Genomic DNA, 26313 nt, shown 5'->3' on the forward strand with positions numbered 1-26313 from the left:
ATTGTTAGATAAGATAATGATAATAAATATGTATCTATTGGTATTTATTGGTTATTATCATTATTTTTTCTAACTGAAAATATCCTCTACAATTTTTCTACTTACCCTCTCCCCTATTACTACATCCTTGAGGACTGACAACTTTCTTTCCAAATTCTTTATGTACTTTATTAGGCTTTTTTTAAGTATAAGCCTGGTCAGGTATTATTGAGTGAGCTATATACACCTTTCTTAAAGGGGTACTCCGGTGAAACTTTTTTTTTTTTATCAACTGGTGCAAGAAAGTTAAACAGATTTGTAAATTACTTCTATTAAAAAATCTAAATCCTTCCAGTACTTATTAGCTGCTGAATACTTCAGAGGAAATTCTTTTCGTTTTGGAACACAGAGCTCTCTGCTGACATCACGAGCACAGTGCTCTCTGCTGACATCTCTGTCCATTTTAAGAACTGTCCAGAGTAGAAGAAAATCCCCATAGCAAACATATGCTGCTTTGGACAGTTCCTAAAATGGACAGATATGTCCATACTTTTATGGCTTCATTTTATGGCACTGTTTATGGCACCTCTCCATAGCTCCCATGAGTACCATGTATCTTGTTTCTATATAAGCCACATATATGAATATTGAAGAGCACATACCCTCACCAAGTAGACAATTTTGGCCAAATTGCAAAAAAAATTCTAAGTCATAAGCTAGATTTCATTGTTAATTCATACATTTTTGTTGGGGGGGGGGGGGAGAGTCAGCAGGAGGGGAGGGGAAGTTTGGTAGAGGTAAATTTTCCACACATTTTAGACTGGAGCCTGTTGACTGCAATTTCCTAACACAATTCCAGATTGTGGGGAGAACTGTATCTACAAAGGATATGTAGTACAATACTATAGAGCACAGTCTTATTCCACTATACAATTTACACACATACACACTTAGGGCTCTATTGCACGGAGAGGCTGATATCGTCCTAGGTTGTAGACTTCACAACTGTTGGCTGAACGCGTCATTGTCACAGGTCAAAAAATCATCGTTCATAGGCTGAATATCGCCCTGAATAAATCCGACCTTTTCTCTGCATGGAGAAGTCTGTGGATTGAAAAGGTCAGATTTGCTGGCTCCAGAAAGTTAAACAGATTTGTAAATTACTTCTATTAAAAAATCTTAATCCTTTCAGTACTTTTTAGCTGCTGAAGTTGAGTTGTTCTTTTCTGTCTAAGTGCTCTCTGATGACACGTGTCTCGGGAACTGTCCAAAGTAGAAGCAATTCCCCATAGCAAACCGCAGTTCCCGAGACAAGCAGAGATGTCTGCAGAGAGCACTATGGCCAGACAGAAAAGAATAAGTCAACTTCAGCAGCTGATAATTATTGGAAGGATTAAGATTTTTAATAGAAGTAATTCACAAATCTGCTTAACTTTCTGGAGCCAGTTGATATATATAAAAAAAGTTTTTTCCTGGAATACCCCTTTAATAAATTAGCCCCAATTCTCACTAACTACCCCTTCCAATGTCATAGATGCACCGTCTGCCTATATCAATGAATGTGTGCTAAAAAGTTTTTATGAAGTTGTGTTGCCCTTAAGGTTATATTATTTAATATTGCACTGTTCAATATCACAGGTATTTTTATTTAAATTAATAGTCATTTGGTGTTTTTAATATTTTTGAAGGTGGGCAGATTCATATTTAGTAAAGTAGTCTTTTAAATGGGTATTCCGGCCATAGACATCTATGGCCCGCTGCTGGGACACCCGCCTCCCCCCGCAATATCCGTGCAGCACCTGACATTCTGTGGCGGGCTGCCGCTCAGATCGGAAACCTCCAAGTTTCTGGGATTGGAGATGTGACGGCCGGCCTGTCACGCCCCCTCCCTTAGACATGAATGGAGGGGGCGTGGCTTGAAGTCTCCAGTCCCGGTAACTCAGAGGTTTCCAATTGGAGCAGCAGCCCGACACAGATGCCAGGTGCTGCACAGAGATCAAGGTGGTTCCCAGTGGTGGGCCCCCCACGATCAGACGTATTATCCTCTATCCTTTGGATAGGGGATAAGATGTCTATGGCCTAAATACCCCTTTAAAGGGGTATTCCAGGAAAAAAACTTTTTTTTAGATCAACTGTTTAAAAAAGTTAAACAGATTTGTAAATTACTTCTATTAAAAAATCTTAATCCTTCCAATAATTATCAGCTGATGAAGTTGAGTTGTTCTTATCTGTCTGGAAACAGTGCTCTCTGCTGACATCTCTGCTTGTCTCAGGAACTGCACAGAGCAGGATAGGTTTGCTATTGGAATTTGCTTCTACTCTGGACAGCTCCCGAGATGCGTGTCATCAGAGAGCACTTAGACAGAAAAGAACAACTCAACTACAGCAGCTCATAAGTACTGAAAGGATTAAGATTTTTTAATAGAAGTAATTTACAAATCTGTTTAACTTTCTGGAGCCAGTTGATATATAAAAAAAAGTTTTTCCTGGATAACCCCTTTAAGGTTGGTACTCTTTTAACAACACAGTTTAGTGCAGACTTTTCCTTTAACTGGCAGGTTTCTCTGTGTTCTCCATCTTCAGCCGTCTCCATGGTACAGTATTCATCCCGCCCAGGACAAGCAGTGATAGTACAGGAAGGCAGGAAAGTGAGGGCTCACAACTGCACCATAGAGATGACTGAACTGGAAGACAGAGAGAAAACTGCGCTGGGAAAATAGATGGTGCTGAACGCAAGGTAAGGCATTGAGGATATGTTTAGATTTTAATAATGATGTTCTGGTAACATCTATAGCTTTGATATAATTGCATAACTCTGCAAATTAATTAACTATTCTTATGCAAATGAAGCCTAATTGTGTAACTTTCGTGTAACTTTACTTTGGGGGAGCTTTATCAAAGCCTGTGTAGTGTAAAAGTTGACCAGTTGCCCATAGCAACCTATCACATGGCTTCTCTCATCTTTCAGAGGCCATTAAAAATTAAAAAAGCAATCTGATTGGTTGCTGTGGGCAACTTGGAAACTTTTCCTCTTTACAGTTTTGATAAATCTCCCCCTTTGCGTTTCCCAGTGACACATATGTAGTTCTTATCGCAGTACTCACTGGCACCTCCTATACTCAGCACAATATAATGGACCACCGGGTGCTTCGGTGTATGGACCCTTTGCAGGTTGACTTGGGGGGATTGCCAGTGAGTACCAAAATAAAAGCTACATATATGGATCGGTGCTATAACAACTATTTGGGGGGTAAAACATACTGACATATTCCCTTAAACAGTTCTCATTGTCACCAGAAGTAGACTTTTAGAAGTATCACACAATCACAATCCATCACAATGCTCAGTTTGATAAAGTGAATTTCCCTTCATCCTGCAAGTCGTAAAAGTCATAAAGTGTCAAAATTTACCTAAGATTTCTTTGAGATTTGAGATTCTCAGGAAAACCAAAAATGATGATGCATAATTTAGGCCAAGTACAGTAGTTCACATCACATAGACACTTAGTGGAAAATGTACATAGACCAGTATTTCATAGGCAGGTCTTAAAGGGGTACTCAGACCCTAGACATCTTATCCCCTATCCAAAGGATAGGGGATAAGATGTCAGATCGCGGGGGTCCCGCTGCTGGGGACCCTCTGGATTTCGGCTGCAGCACCCACCTCAACGGATCCCGACCACGCGAGCGGAAGAGCGTGAAGTCACGACTCCGCCCCCGTGTGCCGTCATGCCCCGCCCCTCAATGCAAGTCTATGGGAGGGGGCGTGACGGCCGTCACGCCCCCTTCCCATAGACTTGCATTGAGGGGTGGGTCGTGACGTCACGCTCTTCCGCTCGCGTGGTCGGGATCCAAAGCCTCCAGCATTGCCGGAAGCCGTTGAGGTGGGTGCTGCAGCCGAGATCTCGGGGGTCCCCAGCAGCGGGACCCCCGCGATCTGACATTTTATCCCCTATCCTTTCGATAGGGGATAAGATGTCTAGGGGCGGAGTACCCCTTTAAGGCATTACTGTCATTTAGTAAACCTGTGACATGTTTTAGATCACACTGTGTCTCACTGTGTCCTGAGACTCTCTGCAATTGTGTGCTATAGCCAGGTAAAGCCTTCAGCAGTGCACTAACTCCCCAACCAGCTGCCTGACCTGACTGATGCACTTCATTATAGTCTATGGAGCACATCAGTGGGATTTGGCACCAGGCCGGGTAGTCTAGTGCACTTCTCCTGGTTATAACTTAAAGGGGTACTCCCGTGGAATTTTTTTTTTTTTTTTTTTAGATCAACTGGTGCCAGAAAGTTCAACAGATTTGTAAATTACTTCAACTAAAAAATTTTAATCCTTCCTGTACTTTTTAGGGGCTGTATACTACAGAGGAAGTATTTTTCTTTTTGGATTTCTCTTATGTTACGACCACGGTGCTGACCTCTGCTGTCCATTTTAGGAACTGTCCAGAGCAGGAGAAAATCCCCATAGCAAACATATGCTGCATATGCTGCTATGGACAGTTCCTAAAATGGACAGAGGTATCAGCAGAGAGCACTGTGGTCATGACATAAGAGAAATCCAAAAAGAAAAACATTTCCTCTGTAGTATACAGCCCTAAAAAGTACTGGAAGGATTAAGATTTTTTTAATAGAAGTAATCTACAAATCTGTTTAACTTTCTGGCACCCCTTTAAAATGGTATCTGGTTTAGAGGGGTACTCCAGTGGAAAACATTTTTTTTTTAAATAAACTAGTGCCAGAAAGTTAAACAGATTTGTAAACGACTTCTCTTAAAAAATCCTTTACCCTTCCAGTACTTGTTAGCAGCTGTATGCTACAGAGGAAATTATTTTCTTTTTGAATTTCTTATTTGTCTTGTCCATGGTGCTCTCTGCTGAAACTTGATGCCCGTATCAGGAACTGTCCAGAGCAGGTGAAAATCCCCATAGCAAACCTATGCTGCTCTGGACAGTTCCTGACATGGACATAGGTGTCAGCAAAGTGCACTGTGGACAAGACAAAAAAGAAATTGAAAAATAAAAGAATTTCCTCTGTAGCATACAGCTGCTAATAAGTACTAAAAGGATTAATATTTTTAAATAGAAGTAATTTACAAATCTGTTTAACTTTCTTGTACCAGTTGTTTAAAAAAAAAAAAAAAGTTTTCCACCACAGTACCCCTTTAAGGTGAAATCTAAACTTTTGATATATTTGGAAAACAACAGAATTTTACTACAGTAAAGAACAGTAACGCTTTAAGTAATCTCCTACCATGTATGATGGTGCCAGATTTATTGAGAGGCACACAATATAAAATAGAACATGTTCTGAATAGATTGAGGATGAAGGTTAGTCCTAGAATAGTTTCCTACGGTCGGCTCAAAGAACTGAAGCCTAACATTTAGGCTATGCTCTCGCACAATATTTTGGTCAGTATTTGGTCTGTATTTTTAGGTAAACCCAGAACTTGAACTGGCACTGAGAAAAATTATAATAGAAAGGTTTGCAAATTTTAGTTTTTTTGTTAAAAAAAAAATAAAATAAAATACTGACAAAAGTGAGGCTCAAAATAAGCCTTAAAGGGGTACTCCGCCCCTGGCATCTTATCCCCTACCCCGCTGCTGGGGACCCCGGGGATCGCCGCTGCGGCACCCCGGGGATCGCCGCTGCGGCACCCCGCCATCATTACTGCACAGAGCGAGTTCGCTCTGTGTGTAATGACGGGAGATACAGGGGCCGGAGCAGCGTGACGTCATGGCTCCGCCAGTCATGACATCACGGCCCATCCCCTTAATGCAAGTCTATGGCAGGGGGCGTGATGACCGCCACGCCCCCTCCCATAGACTTGCATTGACGGGGGCAGGCCGTGACGTCACGAGGGGCAGAGCGAAATCGCTCTGCACATAATAACGGGCAATACAGGGGCCGGAGCATCGTTACGTCATGGCTCCCATGACGTAACGATGCTCCGGCCCCTGTATTGCCCGTCATTATGTGCAGAGCGATTTCGCTCTGCCCAGTAATGATAACGGGGTGCTGCAGCAGCGATCCCCGGGGTCCCCAGCAGCGGGACCCCAGCGATCTGACATCTTATCCCCTATCCTTTGGATATTGGATAAGATGTCTAGGGGCGGAGTACCCCTTTAAAATTCAGTCTATACAGGCTATGTTCACACATAGTATTGTGGTCAGTATTTTGCTCAGGATTTTATTCAGTTCCAGGAGTGGAATCGATACAGAGAAAAACTAGAATTTGTCGGTTCTGCTCCCAGTTTTCGGTAAAAATAATTAGCAAAATACTATGTGTGAACATAGCCTTATAGCTCTATATCTTTGGTGAAGTCATCGTAGGGATGGGTGGTGTCGATGTATGTACTTGTTATAAATATGTTAGTAATTTTAACATATTGTTAAAATTTTTAATAAACATAATGATTTGTGCATCTTTTAATAATATCTTTTATAATGGATGAGCTTCTAATTTTTACCTTTCACGTCTTCCCTACGACAGGTGTTCATATTCTTAGCTGTCGAAATAATCCTTTGGTGATTCCTGTGTTGCATGATCTCAGTCAGCCTTTTTATCACAGTAAAGCTGTCGTCATAAGCTTTTCTTCCAACGTGGTGGCCATTTCTGGGGTGGCTCTGAGGTCCTTTCACGATTTTGACCCAATCAAAATTAGCAGCTGCCAAAGAGGAGAGATTTACAGTGCGACTGAACAGAGGTAAGTAGGCTATCAATACTAATGTATCTACCCAATAAACTTCTTTACTAGTCAGTAATAAAAGAAGAGTTGCTTTGGATTGGCGCTTCCCACAATGTCCGGACAGAGGCTTAAAGGGGTACTCTGGTGGGGAAAAAACATTTTTAGAATAAACTAGTGCCAGAATGTTATACAGATTTGTAATTACTTCTATTTAAAAATCTTAATCTTTCCAGTACTTATCAGCTCCTGTATACTCCAAAGCAAGTTGTGTACAGTGATCCCTCAACTTACAATGGTCTCAACATACAATAGTTTCAACATACAATGGTCTTTTCTGGACCATCGTAAGTTGAAACCAGACTCAACATACAATGTACAGACAGTCCAGATCTGTGAAACGTGTCAATGGCTGGAAGAACCGACCGATCAGAATGGGCATTCACTGGTAAAATCCGTGTATTACTGAAGCGTATACACTGACTGATGTCTGGTAGCGCCCCCTACAGTACAGGGAGGTATTACATGTTCTGTACACTTTACCTGTACCAGGGTTACCTGCTCCTTTGGAAACCAGGTGAGGGCGACTCCATTACTTTTTTAGGACATTGTGTGTACTGTACAGGACCCCGAAGAAGCTCCTGTCCTCTACATAGACCATTGTTTCCCAAGCAGGGTGGCCCCAGCTGTTGCAAAACTACAACTCCCAGCAAGTTTTGCAACAGCTGGAGGCTCCCTGCTTGGGAAACACTGACATAGACAATGATTTACAGCTCCCAGCAGATCTTTCTTACTTTTATATGTAAGGATTTGCTTTATCTATATTAGTTATCTACTTATTTTTCTTTAATCCTCACTTTTTCCTATTTTTGGATGACATTTTGGTGGCTTCAGAACCAATTACCAGGTTTCCATAGAGTTATGGTCTCAACATACAATGGTTTCAATATACAATGGTCGTCCTGGAACCGATTAATATTGTAACTTGAGGGACCACTGTAGTTCTTTCCAGTCTGACCACTGTGCTATGGTGATTTGCCCCTGCTCTGGACAGTTCCTGGCATGGACCGAGGTGGTAGCAAAGAGCACTGTGGTCAAACTGCAAAGAACTACACAACTTCCTCTGGAGCATACAACAGCTGAAAAGTACTCGAAGGATTAAGATTTTAAAATAGAAGTAATTTACAAATCTGTTTAACTTTCTCGCACCAGTTGATGTGAAAACATTTGCTTTCTACTGGAGTACCTCTTTAAGTAATCGCGGAAGCAATATCTAGATGACATAAAGGGGTTATCCAGGGAAAAACTTTTATATATATATATACATATATATATATATATATATATATATATCAACTGGATCCAGAAAGTTAAACAGATTTGTAAATTACTTCTATTAAAAAATCTTAATCCTTTCAGTACTTATGAGCTTCTGAAGTTAAGGTTGTTCTTTTCTGTCTAAGTAATCTTTGATGACACGTGTCTCGGGAACCGCCCATGGGAATTTGCTTCTAAACTGGGCGGTTCCCGAGACACATGTCATCAGAGATTACAGAAAAGAACAACCCTAACTTCAGAAGATCATAAGTACTGAAAGGATTAAGATTTTTCATAGTAGTAATTTACAAATCTGTTTAACTTTCTGGAGCCAGTTGAAATATATAAAAAAAAGTTTTTTCTGGAATACCCCTTTAATCCTCTGTCTGGACATCGCAGGGATCGCCGATCCGACGCATCACATCTCCTACATTGTATGTTGATTCTCTATAAAAATGATGTCTCAGTGTAAGTATATATACTGTTATAGAGAAAGAGACTCAATATTATTTTCTCTTTTTATGTTTGTTATTGTGTTATGATATACATGATTGTGAAATATTGGCTTAACACGGTATCTCAAATTATCAGTGTTGTAGCAAGAGTGGATTCCATTCATGATGATAATGAATTACAGGATTGTTGGTGTTTTGCCAAACTTCTCAGTTGGAGGCCCCTTTTTTTTATAGGCATGCATATCAATGTTGATGCAGTGTTCTGTACTTTGTTTCTTAAAATTTACATATGGCCTGTCCTTAAAAAACAATTTCCTCAATGAAAATTCATCCAAAGTCCTTGGCAATTTTTCAGAGAATTATCTCAGATCTCACAGTCACTTGAGCTCCCTTTCATACCAGACGTACAATATTATGTCAGGAATTTCACGAGTTAAAAGTACAAATTTGGGCACAAACTAGTCAGTAAACATTAAATGAATAGCACGGCATAAACAAAATATACAAAGTTATTCTGTGTTTTCATTTCAGTAAAAGCTCCCGCGCAAATTGATATTTACTATGTTAAAATGTGGTCCTATACAAATTGCCTAGAGCTGCAGGATAGTGGTGAAGGGTTATCACTTCATTTTATGACACTTTTTTGGCGCTTTTATGGCTTCATTTTATGGCACTGTTTATGGCACCTCTCCATAGCTCCCATGAGTACCATGTATCTTGTTGCTATATAAGCCACATATATAAATATTGAAGAGCACATACCCTCACCAAGTAGACAATTTTGGCCAAATTGCAAAAAAAATTCTAAGTCATAAGCTAGATTTCATTTAGTGTTGCTCACGAATATTCGCAATTCGAATATTATTCGCGAAAATCGCATATTCGCGAATTGGCGATTTTCGCGAATATAGCGCTATATATTCGTAATTACGAATATTCGTTTTTTTGTTTTTTTTCACAGTACACATCACAGTGATCACCCCTCTCTGCTTCCCAGCTTGTGTGGTGTATAGAAGGCTCTAATACTACTGTGTGAGACTGGCGTGCAAAAATTCGCATATGCGGAAATTCGCATATGCTAATTTTCGCATATGCGAATTTTCGCGTATGTTAATTTTGTATATGCTAATATTCACATATGTTAATTTTCGCATACGCGAATGTTCGCATATGTGAAAAAACGAGAATATAACGAATATGCGAATATTCGCGAATATATGACGAATATTCGTCCATATATTCGCGAATATTCGCGAATTCGAATATGGCCTATGCCGCTCAACACTAATTTCATTGTCAATTCATAAATTTTTGTTGGGGGGGGGGAAGAGTCAGCAGGAGGGGAGGGGAAGTTTGGTAGAGGTAAATTTTCCACACATTTTAGACAGGAGCCTGTTGACTGCAATTTCCTAACAAAATTCCAGATTGTGGGGAGAACTGTATCTACAAAGGATATGTAGTACAATACTATAGAGCACAGTCTTATTCCACTATATCATTTACACACATACACACTTAGGGCTCTATTGCACGGAGAGGCTGATATCGTCCTAGGTTGTAGACTTCACAACTGTTGGCTGAACGCGTCATTGTCACAGGTCAAAAAATCATCGCTCATAGGCTGAACATCGCCCTAAATTAATCCGACCTTTTCTCTGCATGGAGAAGTCTGTGGATTGAAAAGGTCAGATTTGACAGACGGGTGGAGCACTTTACCGGCTGATCTGAAATTTTGACATGTCTGGACAACATGTCAAAAGTTGTTCTAAATGACAGTGACACTTTAAAGGGGTTATCCAGGAAAAAACTTTTTTTTATATATATATTAACTGGCTCCAGAAAGTTAAAGGAGTACTCCGGCGCATACTTTTTTCCTTTTATCCCGTCCGGCCAGCAAAATAAAAGAAAACACACTTTCTCTTACCTGCCAACGAGCCCCCGGAGCTCCGGTACAGGTGTTCGGTCCCCAGGCTGTATTCTTCTTACTTCCTGTTAGCCCGGCACGTCACACAGAGCTTCAGCCTATCACCGGCCGAGGCGGGACATCGCTGCGGCCGGTGATAGGCTGAAGCTCCGTGTGACGTGTCGGGCTAACAGGAAGTAAGAAGAATACAGCCCGGGGACCGAACACCTGTACCGGAGTGTACCGGAGCTCCGGGGGCTCTTTGGCAGGTAAGAGAAAGTGTGTTCTCTTTTATTTTGCAGCCCGGACGGGATAAAAGGAAAAAAGTGCGCGCCGGAGTACTCCTTTAAACAGATTTGTAAATTACTTCTATTAAAAAAATATTAATCCTTTCAGTACGTATGAGCTTCTGAAGTTAAGGTTGTTCTTTGCTGTCTAAGTGCTCTCTGATGACACGTGTCTCGGGAACCGCCCAGTTTAGAAGAGGTTTGCTATGGGGATTTGCTTCTAAACTGGGCGGTTCCCGAGACACGTGTAATCAGAGAGCACTTAGACAGAAAAGAACAACCTTAACTTCAGAAGCTCATAAGTACTGAAAGGATTAAGATTTTTTAATAGAAGTAATTTACAAATCTGTTTAACTTTCTGGGCCAGTTGATATATAAAAAAAAGTTTTTTCCTGGATAATCCCTTTAAGTATTTGCCTCATAAGGATGTATCTATACAGTAACCACCCACACATGAGTGATGTTATTAGCCACTAATGAAGCAGCCTAGTAGAAATAGATGCAGCACAGTGTAACATGCTATAAAGAGAGCAAAAATGTTTACAGTTGTGACTGATTGTAGCCTTAATGTACATGAATGACGTTTCATTTACTATAGAGTTACTGTATTTATTGGCATATACCTTACACTGGGGTATAACACGCACCCTCTTTTTTACAGGGAAATTTGAGTAAAAAAATTAATAAATGTAAAATAAATGACTTGGAATCTCTAAACTAAATGCCTCATCATCCCCCCAACTTTGATTGCCCCTACTCTTCAGTTTGCCCCCCCCCCCTAATGCCACATCATTCCTCCCCTTTTATCAGTCCCTATACCACATTTACCTTCCCTCCTCTGATCCCCTGTGTGCCTCATCATTTTCCCTTTGTGCCTCCTTTCCCCTGTGATTCCCCCTGCCTCATCATTTACCCCCTGCTCACCCCCCCCCCCCGCTCATCATTCCTTCCCTCCCTGCTCGTCATTCCCCCCCCCCCCTTGCTCATTATCCACCCCCCCCCCTGCTTTTATATTTTCTGTATTCCCTCACCTGGCCACGCTCCAGCAGGCTTAGGTCAGGTGGCAGGCCTTGCGGGATGGGCGTCCATTAAAGAATATCGAGTGGTGTCCCCTGTGCGGCATCGTCATTCCCTGCAGCCACTACTGGTCAGAGTGGCCGCAGCGCCGGCTGCTAGTTAAAGTTCAGCAGCCCGGTCACGTCCATTTTAGAACAGTCACCAAAGGCGACTGCAGGGCGATCACGCAGAGGACCTGGCCGGCACTGCGGCCACTTTAAATCAATGACCAGCACATTTATTGGCGTATAACTCACTGGTAGGGTTTTTGCCTTAAATTTAAGTTTTAAAAGAGCGTGTTATACGTCGATAAATACGGTATTTTTGCTTCGAAACGTTGAGAAACCCTTGTCTAAACGAGTGGCCGGGTTGAGAACAAACTTTTTTGGCAGACTTCATTTTTCTTTTACAAACATACCAGGTTGCTTCAACATGTTTCTTTATATGTAAGTACACCTTTACTTTAATAAGATTTTGTTCTTTTACGTATATATCATTGTTGAAATGAGTTTGTAATTCCGAGGCAGATGTTCTATTCGCTGTCTGTCCAGCAATTGTAGTCCTTTTGCTTAGAGACATGTCTGGAGGGCAGAAGCTTCTGCCACTGATGCGTTCACATGAAGCTGGCAATGCTTTCACTCTTGGACGTTCAGCTGCCACAGCCAGGGTTTTTCTTTTTTTTATGTATTTCCTATTTATTTGGCTGTGCTCTGCAAATGCTGTGTTTTTCCTACAATGTTATTTTTGTTGGAAAGTATTCTTTCATATACCAATAAATGAAGACAGGAATGGCTTGATTTTGGAGTCAGAACACAATTGTGTGTATTTTAAACATGCCTGTAGTTTGTTTTGTGAAGCATGTGCTACAGTTTCCTTTGTGGATATAAAAGTTTAACAGCATCTAAAATATACAGATACTCATAAAAGGAAAAATTTGCGAAAGCAAAGGAAAATTACAGGTCTTCCATAGGTTGTCACCCAACATGCAGGGTCCTAAATAGAATATCAATTAACAAAGGACACAGAAATATACACTAGTGCATTTTGCCTATTTAAGCTAGCCAAAAAACTCGGCATGTCAGATGTATTTGCTACATATTGACCCTGATTTACTATTGTTAACCCGTTTTGCTTTGTAGGCTTGTGCATCCAAATATGTCTGCTCCAAAATGTGTGATGAACTGCACCACATAAACCCGGAAAACCTTAAAAAGGGGCATGGCCACCCACAAAGGGGCATGTTCTCACAACTTGACTTACTTACAGAAAATCCTGTGAATAAATGGCTGGAAATTCCCACCAAAAGAAGCTGGCCAGAACTTTCCTGACCTGTGTGTCCACATAGTAAATAAAGTGGAATGATGCAGGTCTGAAAGAATATCCCACACTAATAAAGCCCCCCTAAAAACTCTAAGTAAATCAGGGCCACTATATTACTTAAAGGGGTACTCTGGCTCTAGACATCTTATCATAGGGGATAAGATGTCTGATTGGGGGGTTCTGCTGCTGGGGACCCGCGCGATCTCCCTGCTGCACCCACTTGTCATCAGCCTCATGGAGCGAAGATCACTCCGTGTCTGGTGACTAACGATACAGGGGCTGGAGTATTGTGACATCACAGCTCCGCCCCCTCGTGACATCACGCCGTGCCCCTCAATGCAAGCCTATGGGAGGGGGTGTGGCGTGGCCCATAGGCTTGCCCCTCAATGCAAGCCTATGGGAGGGGGTGTGGCGGACACCATGCCCCCTTCCATAGACTTGCATTGAGGGGCGGGGCATGACATCATGACTCCACCCCTCGTGACATTACACCCCACCCCTCAATACGGCCCCTGTATCGTGAGTCATCAGACACTGAGCGATCTTCACTCCAGTGAGGCTGATGACAGGTGGGTGCTGGACCCCGGGATCAGACATCTTATCCCCTATCAATTTGGATAGGGGATAAGATGTCTAGGGCCAGAGTCCCCCTTTAAGGTGCCCACACACCTTGTACTATCTAAGGTGTAGAAGCCTCTCTACCAACAGATGATATCAATGGACAGAAGGACTGGGGTGTTGGTTTTCCCCGTCCAATCCTTTTGTTTGGGGCAGATACATCAGAGCCAGAGCTGTCTGACTGTGGCTTACCCCTCCCCATACACAACACTTAAATGTAAGTTCATCTGTATGGGATGGTTGAAAGCGATAACTGTTGGCTGAACATTATTAAAAATGTATGGCCACTTTTAGAAACACTGGCAGATGGGCAACTTCATAAAGGTTAAAGTGGTATTCTGAATACTTTTCTTTTTTTTTTAAATGTTGTCACATCTGATTTTGAAAAAAAAATAAAAAAAAAAAACAAACATACTCATCTACCTTGCTTCCTCAGGGCTTTCCCTATGGCGTCTTCCAATTCCCCGCTCATTGTTCTCTTTACTTTTGAGACATCGCTCTGCAGTGTCAATAAGTAGATGTCACTGCCAACACAGGTCTGTCTTGGAGGTAGGAAGAAGAGCAGGGAGCTGAAAGATGTTACTGAGGGAGCCCTAAGGGAGCGAGGTAGGTCAGTATATGTTTATATAAAGCCCAGATACATAAAAAAAAATGAATGAAGTATCTCTTCAAAATTACACAAAGGCAGGGAATAGGAGACAAAAGAAAAAAAATGATACTCACCCTTCAGCTCACTGACTGCTGGTCCAGCACAGCCACTGCTGTGGAGTCCCCTAGTGGACTGTGATTATGTCCCTGTACACTGAACACTTAGTGGCCTTAGTGGATACATTCTGGTGAAAGTGCACATGACCTCTGAGCCCAGTGGCTGTGGCATTTCATGTTCAGTTAACTGGAATGTCATTGGATAACTTAGCTAGCCCTATTCCCTATATGAATACCAATCTTTTAGATTTTAACCTATTCAAAGCTGTTAACCAGGGAATAAAATGTATCCACAGGATAGTTTATAAGTGTCTAATTGCAGGAGAGGTCTGACCAATGAGACCCTGCTTTGATCTTAAAGGGGTATTCCAGGAATTTTTTTTATTTGACTATGCTACAGGGGCTGTAAAGTTAGTATAGTTCATAATATAGTGTCTGTTCCTGTGTGTGACGGTTTTCTCACAATTCCTCTGTGATTTTCACCACACAATTTATTTTTAACAGTATACAAATTGACTCAGATTTTTTCCAGCTTGCAATGCGGGTGAGACCTGACTCACTAGTCAGCTGATGATAGGGAGCCTGTCTGCTTCAATGGGTGGAGAGATCGCTTGGTGGGAGAGAGATCAATCTGCAACTAATGCAACAGCTGTAGGCAACCTGATTAAAAACCACAGGTCTTTCTTTTCAATGGGTGGGGTGGCTGATGTGTGGGAGGGAGGAACATTGGATTGTGGGATTTGTAGTCAAAAAAGAAAGTGAAACAGGAAATAACAGTTCACAAAAAGCTAGCCACAATGTTAGGATAATCTCATGACATAGTCATTTAGCCCCAAGACAAGTGCAGATCCTTCCTAAGCATGTCCATTACTGCCTGCCAGATACGTACTTAAATAACCTTATGGTGGATAACCCCTTTAAGAAAAGGGCTCATTCCCTATCTTGGAGCACATTTTGATCTCCAACTTCTGAGACAAACTGGTCTTGGGAGTGACAGCTTACTCCGCCAATCACTAGCCACAGTGAAGTCCCACCTCAGGCGGTGATTGGTAGAGCGGGCTGACACTCCCGAGACTAGTTAGCTTCAGGAGGTGGGGGCCAAAGCACTCTGAGGTAGGAGACAGGCCCCATTCATGATATCATAAGAATCTTACTGCAGGGGGGTCAAAACAAATAGATATCTCTATCCAGTAATGTGTTGTTCACAATGTCACACATGTCAGTGCAAGATGCGTCTACATGTGTAGAAGTTTTTGTCAGAGAAGAACGGAATTCAAGTTGATATTTACTATATAGAGAGTTGATTATGCACACGTAACCACCTCTCCAGTTAAATTAATGGGCACAAAATAAACCCACATTAGGGATCGCTTCTAATGTGACATTTATTACCGATTTGACTAACAGGTCTTCAAACTCTACCTTGAGAAGACCCCAATAGAAAAATAAAATGAGTTCCTCGCACACACTCCGTGTTATAGAATTTATAATTGAAGGAGTCATTTGCTGAGTACTTGGTTATGCATGGTTAGGGTCTGAGTCATAAAGACTTCACAGCTGCAACAGATGGGCCAGTTCACAATGTTTAATAGCAATGCATCATAACAGAGAAAATTAAGAGCTCCAATGACAGTAACCATATATATAGGATTACTTCTACCATACATACTGAATTAGATTATTAATGTACAAATATTGGAAATTTACAGGAACACACTGTGTGTTCTTCCATATGGTGCCTACATGAGGCACCACGTTCTCACAAGAAGCAATGCTTCTATGGAGAAATAGCTCTGTAGCAAGGGTATTTATGGAATATGGGAGCAGAAAAGTGTGTGCTTTGATATAAAAGTATCCTATGGAACTATAACAGGGGTCATGTGCATGACACCTAAAGCTCGTGGGTGATCCTATGATTGATGGCATATTGTTAGGCAATGCCATCAGTGAACACGTGTTGGGGTCTGATCTATGTATACCCCCTTGATCCATACAGTAGAGTGGCAGCAGCAATAGGTAAGTGCTGTGCCACTTTATGTTCTGTGTTACCAACTCGGACAATTCCAGAGAGTACATGGATGACCCATTAGAAAGAGCAAAGTGTGGCCAACAGGAGAGGAACTGGCACAGCACTTTTCTAAATTTCCTAACACTGATGGGACATTGGTTGTATGTCCTAGTAACATGCCAATGAAGTGTTTCCTGAGACAACTCTCTTAAAGAGGGTATACAAAGATTAAATGTGATCCCCCATCCACAGTTTATGAGATACCTAGCTGATCATTGATTGTTGGGACTCCCGCTGATCACAAGCAAGTAAGTCAGTTGTCCCCCAAGAGAAGTGGAGTGGCAGCATGCAAACATAGCCAAATTCATTTCTCGGCAATGTTTCAAAGTCCTATAGAGAGTAAATAAATTGGTACTTGAGCATGCATGCTGCCACTCCATTCATTCATCGGACAATTGATGTCCGTTCTTGTGATTAGTTGGGGGTCCCAGAGGTTGAACCCTCCCCACTTCTCCTGTATCCTTAAATGGAATGCAGACCACCATTAAACAGCACAAAATAGAATTACCATATAATAGTAATACGTTAATATAATTTGGATTTTAAATTAGGGGAGTCTCAGGTTCCAAAGATTGTCCCAAACTATGAGAATGTCTGGCCCTTTGTATGCTGGGTTATGTCTGTATAATATCGTGTTTCTTAAGTTCACTAGGGCTGTAATCAGGTTTGTGATTACCTTTATGTTTTGTACATTATGTCTGTGATCCAGGTGGTGTCAGTAACATATTTCTTACTTCATCTTAAGACATCTGTATATGCTTTGTATGAGTCTGAGGACAGCACAAATTGTCTCCTTATGTAGTCTTTTTCCCAAAGTATTCACGTTCCTCTCTGAATCATTCTAACTTCTAGTCTTCTGTCATTCACATTCAGTTGTGCAGCTTTTAAACTCTTCCTTATCCTGTGATCAGCCTTGATCTCTGTCCTAAAGGAAAGAACGAATACACAGACAGATGAAGGAAAATCCTAGTTCTGCTCTCACCAGCTCATGCTCATATTTCTTATTGTAGTATTTTTTTTTACATTTCCCTGTTACCAATTTCTATTGAGTTTTACTATCACTAAGATCATGCACTGCTTCTGGGATAGGGTCTATTTTATAACTCAGAACTACAAAAAACTGTTTTCAGAGCTGAAATCTTCCTACCTTCCTACACAGTACTTGCTTCTACCTTCTTGCCTTGGTTATGAGACCAAGAACCAGCCCCTGGGCCTTATGTGATGCCTCACACCAACTATGGTCACCACAGCTGCCATAGAATTTCTAGGGGGTCTGTCACAGGGACAGTCGGCATGACATTGAAATAAATGTGAACTTCATTATTTGGAGGATGGCCTGTGGCCTCTCTTGACTTTTTTTTTTTTGTAATAATCCCTATGAAATAACAGTTCATCTGCCATTCTTACTAGAAATGCATGAATAATTTGCCAATTGGGTGTTACCAGTTGGGGCCATGTCCCTAATCTACTGCTTTCCAACCTAGATGATGAAACACATTAGTGTGTCAGCAGCAGTCCCTAGGTGTGTTGGGGACGTCAGCGAGGAGTGAGGAAAATACCGGGTTATTCCAGGCGCATACCGCAGTGATGGGATGTAGTCAAGATTAAATAAAAGTTTCTTTATTTGGAGCCAATTTCACTGAAATTGGCTCCAAATAAAGTAAGTTTTATTTCATCTTGACTACATCCCATCACTGCGGTATGCGCCTGGAATAACCCTGTATTTTCCTCACTCCTCACTGACGTTCCTGATCGACTAGGGGAATCATAGCTTGATTCCCGGGAGGCTGCTCCGCTGATCTGCTTAAACAAGCGCTGCATGGTGGTTGTGTCTGACACACAACCCGGCCAGGTGAGCTCACATCTATACATGTGTACCTGCCATATGACAAATCCCTAAATTGTACAAACAGTCTACCCTTAGAGGAAGCTCTGCTCTCCCCCTTTTTCTTTTTACTACAGTAGGTGTGTTGGGGGACAGTCCTAATCACTGTTATTAAGTGGGCACAACCCTGCTGCAGCCGGTGACATGGCCACTTTAAATCAGTGAGCTGCAGTGGCTGTAGGGACTGATAAGTGAGCCCCCGATGTTGCGCTAAGGAACAGTAGGATGTCGCTTGTCAGACCTGTTGTAATGCCAAATCTCAACCTGAGCTTATCAGAGCAAAGTGAGAGACACAAACCAGGTGTGAATACAATGGCACAGTGGGGATCAAGAGGGGGAGAGTAATGATGTGGAACAAGGGGTAGTCAAGAGCGGGGATGAAATTGCACAGGAGGTAATGAAGGAGGGAATGTAATGGCATGGGGGGATTCAAGGGAGGGAGGAATTAAGTGGCACAGAGGGTAATGAAGGAGGGAAGGAAATGACACAGGGGATGATAAAGGAGGTGATGAAATGGCACGGGGGGGGGGGGGTAGCAGACACATTTGTTATGCTGATACTGGTATCATGATATGCATCGTAGAACGCACAACGTGATACGAGCAATTTGCGGTACAACACGGGGTGTGTGACCAAACTATGAATATCTAAAAAGAGTGTCACCAACATTAAGTTTGGAAAGCTCTGCCTTACACTTTCTGACCCCATCCAATCAAACCCGACACTGCCAGACACTGTCACACCCCCAAGAGGTAACACCCAGTTGGCTATTTATTCATACATTTCTTGTAAGAATAACGGCGGAACGGCACGACAGAGAGAAATTGTTATTTCATGGGGAATACATGTCTTTACCAAGATACATCATGAAAGGCTATAGGTCCTATTTCAGTTCATTTAAGCCTACTTTCTCCCTAAAAAATTGGAAAACCTCATAAGTTTAAGAATATTTTATACTAAGTACCTTCAATTTTAACTAATATATCAAAACTCTACTGAATTGTTTTCTATTCCTTATCTATATCACTGACTTAGCTATAAAGCGAAATGACTCCCAAGCCTGGGTCATTGCAAGAAATAAAAGAAAATAAAAGTGTTTGCTTTCTCAGGCTCTAGTTAGTCTGATTTTATAACCTTGTTGTAAACAGCAAGGGAGAAATTGTACTGGAGCTGTGTTGTTTCTTGCGGATCTATGTGTACATATCCATTACTCTTCACATGCTGGTATCTGTTAAACAAAGGTACAGAGTTTTCATGCAAAGTTCCTATTTCGAACAGTTTAGAACAGATGTGAACTTTAAGCAAATTCATTACATTCTGTGCAAGATCGAGCTGAGAGCCCATGAAGCATGATAACTACAAGCACCTTCCTGCTCATTTAACTTCTGTGCTCCTTCCAACAATGTCTGTGAGCCAGAATCAACACAATTCTGCTTTTTTCCTGCTTTGTATGGACTGTTCTGGTTACAGCAATATGGATTTGTTTAGCTAAATCTGTCCAGTATGCTGCCTCTTCTTTCACTTAGAAAAAAAAAAAAAAGAAGAGATTTGAGGGAACCTGGGTAGTAGCATAGTGCAGTTTGCACGTTTTCGAGCCAGGTCTTGTGCAATGGCTGGATGACCCTATATTGTGAGCCTTTTGAAGCTTTGTGGGTTTATACTATGTGGATTGCTAGGTATAATACAACCTCGATGAGTGTAAAAGAGCCTTACATCTACCATGGACCGCTTTTAATTCTGGAGTCTTCTGATATGGCAGAAGGGCCTTTGGCCAGCTTTTCAACCCCTACAGTTACACCCTTGAGAATTCTGCAGTTTCACTGATTGGGGCTTCACCCTTGTCCCAAGATGGTGGTAGGCCATATGAGCTCCTACCAGTCACTTAATCAGTGGCTCCCAACCAGGGTGCCCCAGCTGTTGCAAAACTGCAATTCAGAGCATGCTCAGAATGTCTGGGCATGCTAGGAGTTGTAGTTTTGCTACGCATGGAGGCACCCTGGTTGGGAAACACCTCACTAAAAATTAAAAAAATCTATCTCTGAAAATGTAATTCAATATAATTCTGCACACTGTGCACATGGCAGAATTTCCACACCATATGTTTCTGCCACAGAAATCCCATTCCTGGCGGCTACAGAAAGAATAGACATGTATTCTTTCTGCAGATTTCACTTAGAAATACATTGCCATCTATGAGACGGCACATTTCTGAGTGGTCCTAGCAGCCACCGGATCGGGAAAATGTACGCAATGTCCGCACTTGTTTTTTTGTGCACAAATTCCTCAGTGTGAAGTCAGCCTAAGAGTTGGTCTAGTCATTTACTCATTTCCATAGCTTTTCCATAATGTTAGATTTAAATATTTGAAATAAAGGGAACCTTATTTGAACCTTGTTTTCCATGCACTGTGATATACAGTATATGGAGGGCAGCAATTTACTATCAAGTATTTTCGCAAAATTGTAACGTTTCATGTATATACAGTATAGGTGATAAGTATGTCATCGGTGGGGACTCACTCAGCGCTTGGCTGTCTCCGGCAGTCCCATAGCAAGTCAATGGAATGGCATTCTCTGTTCATTTGTGGTACAAAAGGACTTCCGTTCTCTTGATTGATGGAGGTCCCACCAGTCATATTCTGCCTGTGGCTGGATATCATTCTGCTCTGGCACACTGTTATTAGCAGGGAACACCCTGCTGCCATAAGTAGGAACATTTTGCAAACCTGCATATGTACTATGTATTAAGAAAAAGCAAATGGAAAATTTCCAAGCACTGGAGGATTAAAGTAAAAAATGACCTGTTCAATATTAAAAGTCTCCGGATACCATGCTTAGAAAAAATAACACTGTTATGCATCCCGTGAACTGTGTGGGTTTACATATTTTAGACAGGTCCCTTTTGGAGACCATTTTGATCAATATTTTTCAGGTAAAATTGGGAGTAGAACCGACACAGAGAAAAACTATAATGGACAGATTTGCAACTTTTTTTGTGTTTTTTACATATTTGTGGTTAAGGTTAAAATACTGACCAAAATGTGGGCCAAAATAAGGACCAAATATCAACCAAAATACTACATGTGAGCCCAGTCTTAGAGAACGGGTGTGCACAATGAAAAACTAAATGTCTACATTACATTAAAAATGCAATCTTTTCTGCAGTCATCATGCTTAAGAGGAGGGGATCAGATTGATACACTGCTCATAAAAATAAAGGGAACACTTAAACAACACAATGTAACTCCAAGTCAATGACACTTCTGTGAAATCACACTGTACGCTCAGGAAGCAACACTGATTGACAATCAATTTCACATGCTGTTGTGCAAATGGAACAGACAACAGGTGGCAATTATAGGCAATTATCAAGACACCCTCAATAAAGGAGTGGTTCTGCAGGTGGTGACCACAGGCTACTTCTCAGGTCCTATGCTTCCTGGCTGATGTTTTGGTCACTTTTGAATGCTGGCGGTGCTTTCACTCTAGTGGTAGCATGAGACGGAGTCTACAACCCACACAAGTGGCTCAGGTAGTGCAGCTCATCGAGGATGGGACATCAATGCGAGCTGTGGCAAGAAGGTTTGCTGTATCTGTCAGTGCAGTGTCCAGAGCATGGAGGCGCTACTTGGAGACAGGCCAGTACATCAGGGGACGTGGAGGAGGCCGTAGGAGGGCAACAACCCAGCAGCAGGACCGCTACCTCCGCCTTTGTGCAAGGAGGAGCAGGAGGAGCACTGCCAGAGCCCTGCAAAATGACCTCCAGCAGGCCACAAATGTGCATGTGTCCACTCAAACAGTCAGAAACAGACTCCATGAGGGTGGTATGAGGGCCAGACATCCACAGGTGAGGGTTGTGCTTACAGCCCAACACCATGCAGGACTTTTGGCATTTGCCAGAGAACACCAAGATTGGCAAATTTGCCACTGGCGCCCTGTGCTCTTCACAGATGAAACCAGGTTCACACTGAGCACATGTGACAGATTTAACAGAGTTTGGAGACATACATAGTAACATAGCTCATTAGATTGAGAAGTTAATCCAGAGAAAGGCAAAAAACCCTCATACTAGAGGTAAAAATTCCTTCCCAACTCCAAATATGGCTTCAGAATAAATCCCTGGATCAACGTTCTGGTACTATAAATCTAGTATACATAACCGGTGATGTTATTACTCTCCAAAATGCATCCAGACCCCCTTTGAACTTTTTTACAGATTTCACCATGACCACCTCCTCTGACAAAGAGTTCCACAGTCTCACTGCTCTTACAGTGAAGAACCCCCGTCTGTGCTGGTGTAGAAACCTTCTTTCCTCTAGTCGTAGAGGATGCCCCCTTGTTATAGATACAGTCCTGGGTATAAATAGATCATGGAAGAGATCTCTGTACAGTCCCCTGATATATTTATACATAGTTATTAGGTCTCCCCTAAGCCTTCTTTTTTCTAAACTAAATAACCCCAATTCTAATAATCTTCCTGGGAACTGTTGTCCTCCCATTCCCCGTATTACCCTAGTTGTCCGTCTTTGAACCCACTCCAGCTCCACTATATCTTTCTTGTACACTGGTGCCCAGTACTGTACACAGTATTCTTTGTGGTCTGACTTGTGATTTGTACAGTGGTAGAATTTAGTATCATCTGAAAAGATTGCTACTTTACTATTCAACCCTCTACAAGGTCATTAATGACCCCTGTGGTACCCCACTAGTAAAAGTCACCCAATCAGAATAAGTACCATTTATAACCACCCTCTGTTTCCTATCACTGAGCCAGTTACTTACCCACTCACACACATTCTCCCCCAGCCCCATCCTTCTCTTTTAAGGAACCAATCTTTTATGTGGCACCATATCAAATGCATTGGAAAAATCCATATATACGACATCCAGCGATTCCCTCTGGTCCAGTCGGGAGCTCACCTCATCATAAAAACTGTTCAGGTTAATTAGAGGGGCAAAGGTTTATGCAGTAATATCAGGAAGTATTACTTTACTGAGAGAGTAGTGGATTCATGGAATAGCCGTCCTGCAGAAGTGGTCGCTGCAAATACAGTGAAAGAGTTAAAACATGCATGGGATAAGCATAAAGCTATCCTTTATATAAGATAGGGCCAGGGACTATTGATAGGATTCAGATTATTGGGCAAACTTGGGCCAAAGATGGGCCAAATTGTTTTTATCTGCCAACACATTCTATGTTTCTAGGTCAGTTTGAGAGGATACATTTATTTTTATCAAGATACTCAAAAATAGCACCTCAAACAATTTACAATGGAGGTTAAACTAACAGGTCTATAATTCAGGGGGTCACCTTTTGACCCCTTTTTAAACATTGGCACCACATTTTCTATGCACCAGTCCTGGGGAACCTTACCTGTCACTATAGAGTCCTTGACTATTAAAAATAGAGGTCTGTCATAGAGGTCTGTCTATTACATAACTTAATTCCTTTAGAACACAGGGGTGAATGCCATCTGGACCTGGTGATTTGTCTATTTAGATTTTTTGTAGGCGGCACTGTACTTCTTCCTGGATTAGACAGGTGACCTGCACTGGGGAGTTTACCTTATCACACTGTATTTCACCTGGCATTTCATTTTCGGTATTTCGGTGAATACAGTGGAAAATAATTTGTTTAATATATTTGCTTCTTCCTGATCCCCGTCAATAATTTCTTCCCCATTATTTTTTAAAGGGCCAGCACTTTCATTTTTGACCTTTTTGCTATTTATATAGTTAAAAACATGTTGGGGTTAGTTTTACTCTCTTTGGCAATGAGTCTTTCTGTCTCTATTTTTGTGGCTTTTATCTGTTTTTTTACACAATTTACATTTTACTCTAGCTTTTTCATGCTTCTTCACTGCCATCCTGTTTTAGTAGTCTAAATGCTTTATTTTTGTCATTTGTTGCCCTTTTAAAATTTTTATTCATCCACATTGGATTTCTTTTATTCCTGACCCTTTTATTCCCCTAAGGTACATGCATCTTACAGGGAGAATTTAAAATATTCTTAAAAGTCTCCCATTTAGTGTCAGTATTCTTGTTTTTGAGGACAATATCCCATTTTATATTGTTAAGGGCTTCTCTGAGTTGATCGCACTTTGCCTTCCTAAAGTTCATTGTTTTTGTGGCCCCTCGCAAGGTTTCCTTATTGCCGAACAAGTTATAATGTATTATATTATGATCACTATTCCCTAGGTGTCCTTCTACCTGCACATTAATTACTCTGCCAGGTCTTGTGGTTAATATTGTCTAGTAGATGGACCCCTCTGGTCTGGCCCTGCACCAGATGCCGAGGAGAATGTTTTGCTGCCCGCACCATCCTGGTGGTGTGGGGTGTCATTTCTTTGGGGGGGGCCGCACAGCCCTCCATGTGCTTGCCAGAAGTAGCCTGACTGCCATTAGGTACCGATATGAGATCCTCAGACCTCTTTTGAGACCATATGCTGGTGCAGTTGGCCCTGGGTTCCTCCTAATGCAAGACAATGCTAGACCTCATGTGTCTGGAGTGTGTCAGCAGTTCCTGCAAGAGGAAGGCATTGATGCTATTGACTGGCCTGCCCATTCCCCAGACATGAATCTGATTGATCACATCTGGGACATCATGTCTCACTCCATCCACCAACGCCACTTTGCACCACAGACTGTCCAGGAGTTGGCGGATGCTTTAGTCCAGGTCTGGGGGGACATCTCTCAGGAGACCATCCACCACCTCATCAGGAGCATGCCCAGGCATTGTAGGGAGGTCATACGGACACATATTTCATACAATTAGCTCATTCATTCAGATCAAGGATGTGTTATCTTAGTGTTCCCTTTATTTTTTTTGAGCAGTGTATATAGAGGGGCATTTATCACGACATCTTTGTTGCCGGTCTAAATGAATGCCCTACCAGTGCACAGGCTCGTAGGATTTCCCTGGAAATCCCTGCGCATAAGGTCGCCTGTGTGCTTGAGGAAATCTTTGTCGGCTCTGAGCTTGCAGAGATTTCAAACACATTTTATGATTGTCGACAAGCGTAAACTATTTTAAATTCAGTGACCATGCCACTTCACATTAAAATACGCCCTAAAAATATAACTTGTAATACATTGATCTAAATCTCTGTTCTTTATGGCAATAATAGTCTAATGGGTAGTCTTAATCGGTGATTGACAGCCTTCCCTGTATGAGCTTACATTATAAAGACAGCTGTCAGTCACTGAGTAGGACCACATGCTGGACTCCTTTGCCCATGATGAAAAGATATTTCAATCAATATTTTCCAAGTTAGGTTTCCCCACAGGTGGAACTGCAACTGCAGCTATTGAGCCAAAGCCAGAAGTGTATTCAAGCGAATTGGAAGGGAATTGGAAATACTAAGGAAAGACTTATACAAGTAGCTTGAGGAAGTGCCAGTCCGGTACGAAACCGCGCTGTCCTACCCGCACCCCTGCCTTGTACCCTGCCCTCCTCTGCATGATGTGCATCTGTCATTTCCTTATGGAACAAATAAGTTTTCTGCAGAATTGTGAGTCGCCGAGTCTTTCTCTTCTGATCTCCTACATGGAATGATATAGCTGTACTCGCTGCACCACCTGGATCTGCATATGAACTGTCCGGTTTATTTCTAAGTCGCTGGCCATACTGCACTTGGATTGTTGCGGTACTGCCAGACACCCACTGTGCTTCTTGGAATTAAGACTTATACTTATTCTTCCTACTGGATCCACTTCTGACTTTGGCTCAAAAACTGCAGTAGCAGACATCCAAAATAAAAAAACGTCAGAAAAAAACTGTGTGGAAACATAGCCTTATACAGAATTTTCCCCCACAAACCAATATATCAATCTGCTCAGTTTTTTTCTGTTTATAATATATTGTGTACAGAAAAGGATTGCATTTTTAATTGTGAGGGGTTCCCATTAAAGAAACATACTGTGATATGTTTCTAAAATATATCATATAGAAAAAATAGGCACTCAAGCTTAAAACATAGCTTTTATTGCTTCCTATTAAAACCGGTGGTGTCCATCTTTTTCCATGAAAACAGTTT

The 26313-nt window shown here is 41.7% G+C and overlaps 1 protein-coding gene across 4 annotated transcripts in view; it reads left to right on the forward strand.

The window, feature by feature from the left end:
• PAPPA (pappalysin 1) overlaps positions 1–26313 on the forward strand; it is a 312202-nt gene that overhangs the window by 213546 nt on the left and 72343 nt on the right. For all 4 annotated transcript variants that reach the window (XR_008847679.1, XM_056538788.1, XM_056538789.1 and 1 more), the window contains exon 13: positions 6473–6686. Coding sequence is in view for 3 of the 4 variants with exons in the window: in XM_056538788.1 (XP_056394763.1) it covers positions 6473–6686 (214 nt within the window). In the remaining variant the exon portion in view is untranslated. The remainder of the gene's footprint in view (positions 1–6472; positions 6687–26313) is intronic.

Source organism: Hyla sarda, chromosome 9, assembly GCF_029499605.1.
Source record: "Hyla sarda isolate aHylSar1 chromosome 9, aHylSar1.hap1, whole genome shotgun sequence".
Classification (NCBI taxonomy): domain Eukaryota; kingdom Metazoa; phylum Chordata; class Amphibia; order Anura; family Hylidae; genus Hyla; species Hyla sarda.